Source organism: Penaeus japonicus, unplaced genomic scaffold (assembly GCF_977035675.1).
Source record: "Penaeus japonicus unplaced genomic scaffold, GWHDUDI00000001_assembly GWHDUDI00000032, whole genome shotgun sequence".
NCBI classification, from domain to species: domain Eukaryota; kingdom Metazoa; phylum Arthropoda; class Malacostraca; order Decapoda; family Penaeidae; genus Penaeus; species Penaeus japonicus.
Window position 1 is genome coordinate 13,802,821 of NW_028234434.1, and position 2,500 is coordinate 13,805,320.

Sequence of the window (2,500 nt, forward strand, 5' to 3'; positions counted from 1 at the left end):
CCTTCTCTTCCCCTGGCACTCCTCCCTCCCTTCCCTTCCCCTGGCACTCCTCTCTCCCTTCCCTTCCCCTGGCACTCCTCTCTCCCTTCCCTTCCCCTGGCACTCCTCCCTCCCTTCCCTGCCCTGCCATCCCCTCCCTCTACTCCATTCCTTCCCCTTACCCTTTCATCTTACCCATTCCTCTTCCAACCTACCTCTTTCCCGCCCCCCGCCCTTACCTCTCCCACCCCCACCCCCATCACCTCACCCTCCCCTTATGATACCCCTCCAACCCCCCTCCTATCCCACCTCCCCCTTTTCCACCCCCACCCCCTCCCTCACACTCCATCCGGATATCCCCACCCAGATTTATATCCCTTAATCCATACACGTAATCGACATCCGGAATCACGGTACCGATTGCTCCTTCGCTTATTCGACCAAACGTCTTAAAGACATGGAAGACCGTCTTAGAGCATCCGCCGACATTCAACCGCCGATATTCTACCGCCGATATTCAACCTCCGATATTCTACCGCCGATATTCTACCGCCGATATTCAACCGCCGATATTCTACCGCCGATATTCTACCGCCGATATTCTACCGCTGATGTTAACCGCTTAACCGCTACGCCATGACAGACACTCGGAGGAGTTAAGGCGCCGATGAAATAAAGGGTTTGAGGTTCAGTGAGTTCAGTGCAAGGGAGGGGGTAAGGGGGGAGGTGGGGAAGGGAGGGGATGGGATGGAGGGGGGAAGAGGATCAGAAGAGAGAGGTGAGTAAAAGGGAGGTAGAGGAGAAGGGAGAATCAGATGAAAAGAGGACAGGCGAAGGGAGAGGAATGATGGAGGAGCAGAAGAAGAGAGAGGAGTGAATAAAGAACAGGAAGAAGAAGAGAGAGGTGAAGAAATAGGAGGAGAGAAGAAGAGGAGGGAATAGGAGGGGAGGGAGGGAAGGGGTGAATAGGAGGGGTAGGAGGCGTGTCTCGTATGGTTCAGCACTCAAAAGAGAAAGACAAAAATGATGGCATAATTTCAAAGCCGTATGCTCTACGATCTTTCATTTTTTTCCCTCTCTCTTTTCTTTCCTTTTTTTTATTTGTGTGTGTGAGCGCGTGTGAGGGTGGGGGTGGGGGAGTGGGAGGGGGGGGGAAAGGAGGTGGGGAAGGAGAAGGGAGAATATCAGTCTTAGCAACGCCTTGACAGGGAGGAGCTGTAGGAGGGGAAGGAGTTGGAGTAGATGAGGGGGGGGGAGAAGGAGGGGGGGGAGATCAGTCTTGGAAACGTCTGAACGGGGAGGAGTAGTGAGAGGGTAAGAAGGGGGGGGGAAGGGAGGGGAAGTAGGGAAGGGGAAGGAGTCAGGGTAGGTGAGGGGAAGGAGAGGGAGTGCTAGAAGGGGAAGGAGGGGGAGTAAGTGAGGGGAAGGAGGGAGAGGAGAGGAGAGGAAGGAGGGGGAGGAGGGGAGGGAAAGGAAGACGAGGAAGGGAGGGGAAGGAGGAGGAGGAGGGGAGGCGAAGAAGATCAGTCTTGGAAACGTCTTAATGGTAGGAGGTCGGGGTGGGAAAGGAGGGGGAGGGGGGGGGGGAATCAGCCCGAAAAAAAAACTTAATGACTGGGGTAAGGGGGGGAGGGTGGGGGGGGCGAGACATGGGGAGAGTTTCGTGTGTTTTGTAGTAATATAGGAGGAAGAAAGAGGAGGAGAAGGAAGAAGAGCAGACAGAGAAACGAGACAGTGGAAGAGGAAGAGGTAGAATAACTATCGGAACACTCGAAAAAAAGAAAAAAAAAATATATATATAATGATAACGTAAACAATCAATAAATAGAAATGATAAAAAAGACAGAAAGACAATCAAATCAAACAAACCCCACTATGAAGCCCAATCAAACAAACAAACAAGCAAAAAGACGAAAAGAACAAATAATAAATACAAACAATAAATGCAAAGAATAAATGAAATAGAAAAAGGAAAAAGAAAAAAAAAAGAAAAAAAAAAGTCCGCAAACGTCTGTGGTTCAAGTGCTTAAATAACCGCCGGCTTTAGCGAGGGGTTCCATCTTTAAGAGCTGGCAACATTTCGGAGTATGGCAAAAGTGGCGTTATGAACGGGTTTCCGGGGCAATATAGCTGCACATGATGAAGTGGAGAAACAGGCAACACCACAGTAACTTAGGGCGTGACTTAGGGCCTTCTAGCGGTCTTTGGCGCCAGGAGACGAGTGGGGACGACAGCGGGGACTCTCCGGAGTTATAAGGAGAGTCGTCTTGGTCGTCGTCGTTGGCTTTGTCGTGTATGTCGTCGTCGTCGAGGTTTGTGGTTCGTTTCGTCATCGTTATCATTAGTGTTCATGTCGTCGATCCCTTTACTTCGCTGTCGTCGTCATCATTGTTGTCTAAGTTGTCGTCGCCTTTTATCACAGACAATCATCCCCATGATCAATGTCTAAGTCATCTTCTCCTTCGACAAAGTCATCTTCTGAGTCATTTACGCCTCGTCCACTCTCATCATACCTCCCTTC

At 50.7% G+C, this 2,500-nt stretch overlaps 2 protein-coding genes across 7 annotated transcripts in view; both read left to right on the forward strand.

Moving 5' to 3' along the window:
- LOC122242079 (homeotic protein ultrabithorax) overlaps nucleotides 1–2,500 on the forward strand; it is an 865,946-nt gene that overhangs the window by 346,894 nt on the left and 516,552 nt on the right. The gene's annotated exons all lie outside the window — the stretch shown is intronic.
- Nucleotides 1–2,500, forward strand: part of LOC147467960 (uncharacterized) — a gene marked incomplete at its 5' end in the record, with an annotated part of 29,897 nt that overhangs the window by 26,755 nt on the left and 642 nt on the right. Inside the window, one exon of the mRNA XM_086556144.1 lies at nucleotides 2,178–2,291. Coding sequence (XP_086412270.1) covers nucleotides 2,178–2,291 — 114 coding nt within the window. The remainder of the gene's footprint in view (nucleotides 1–2,177; nucleotides 2,292–2,500) is intronic.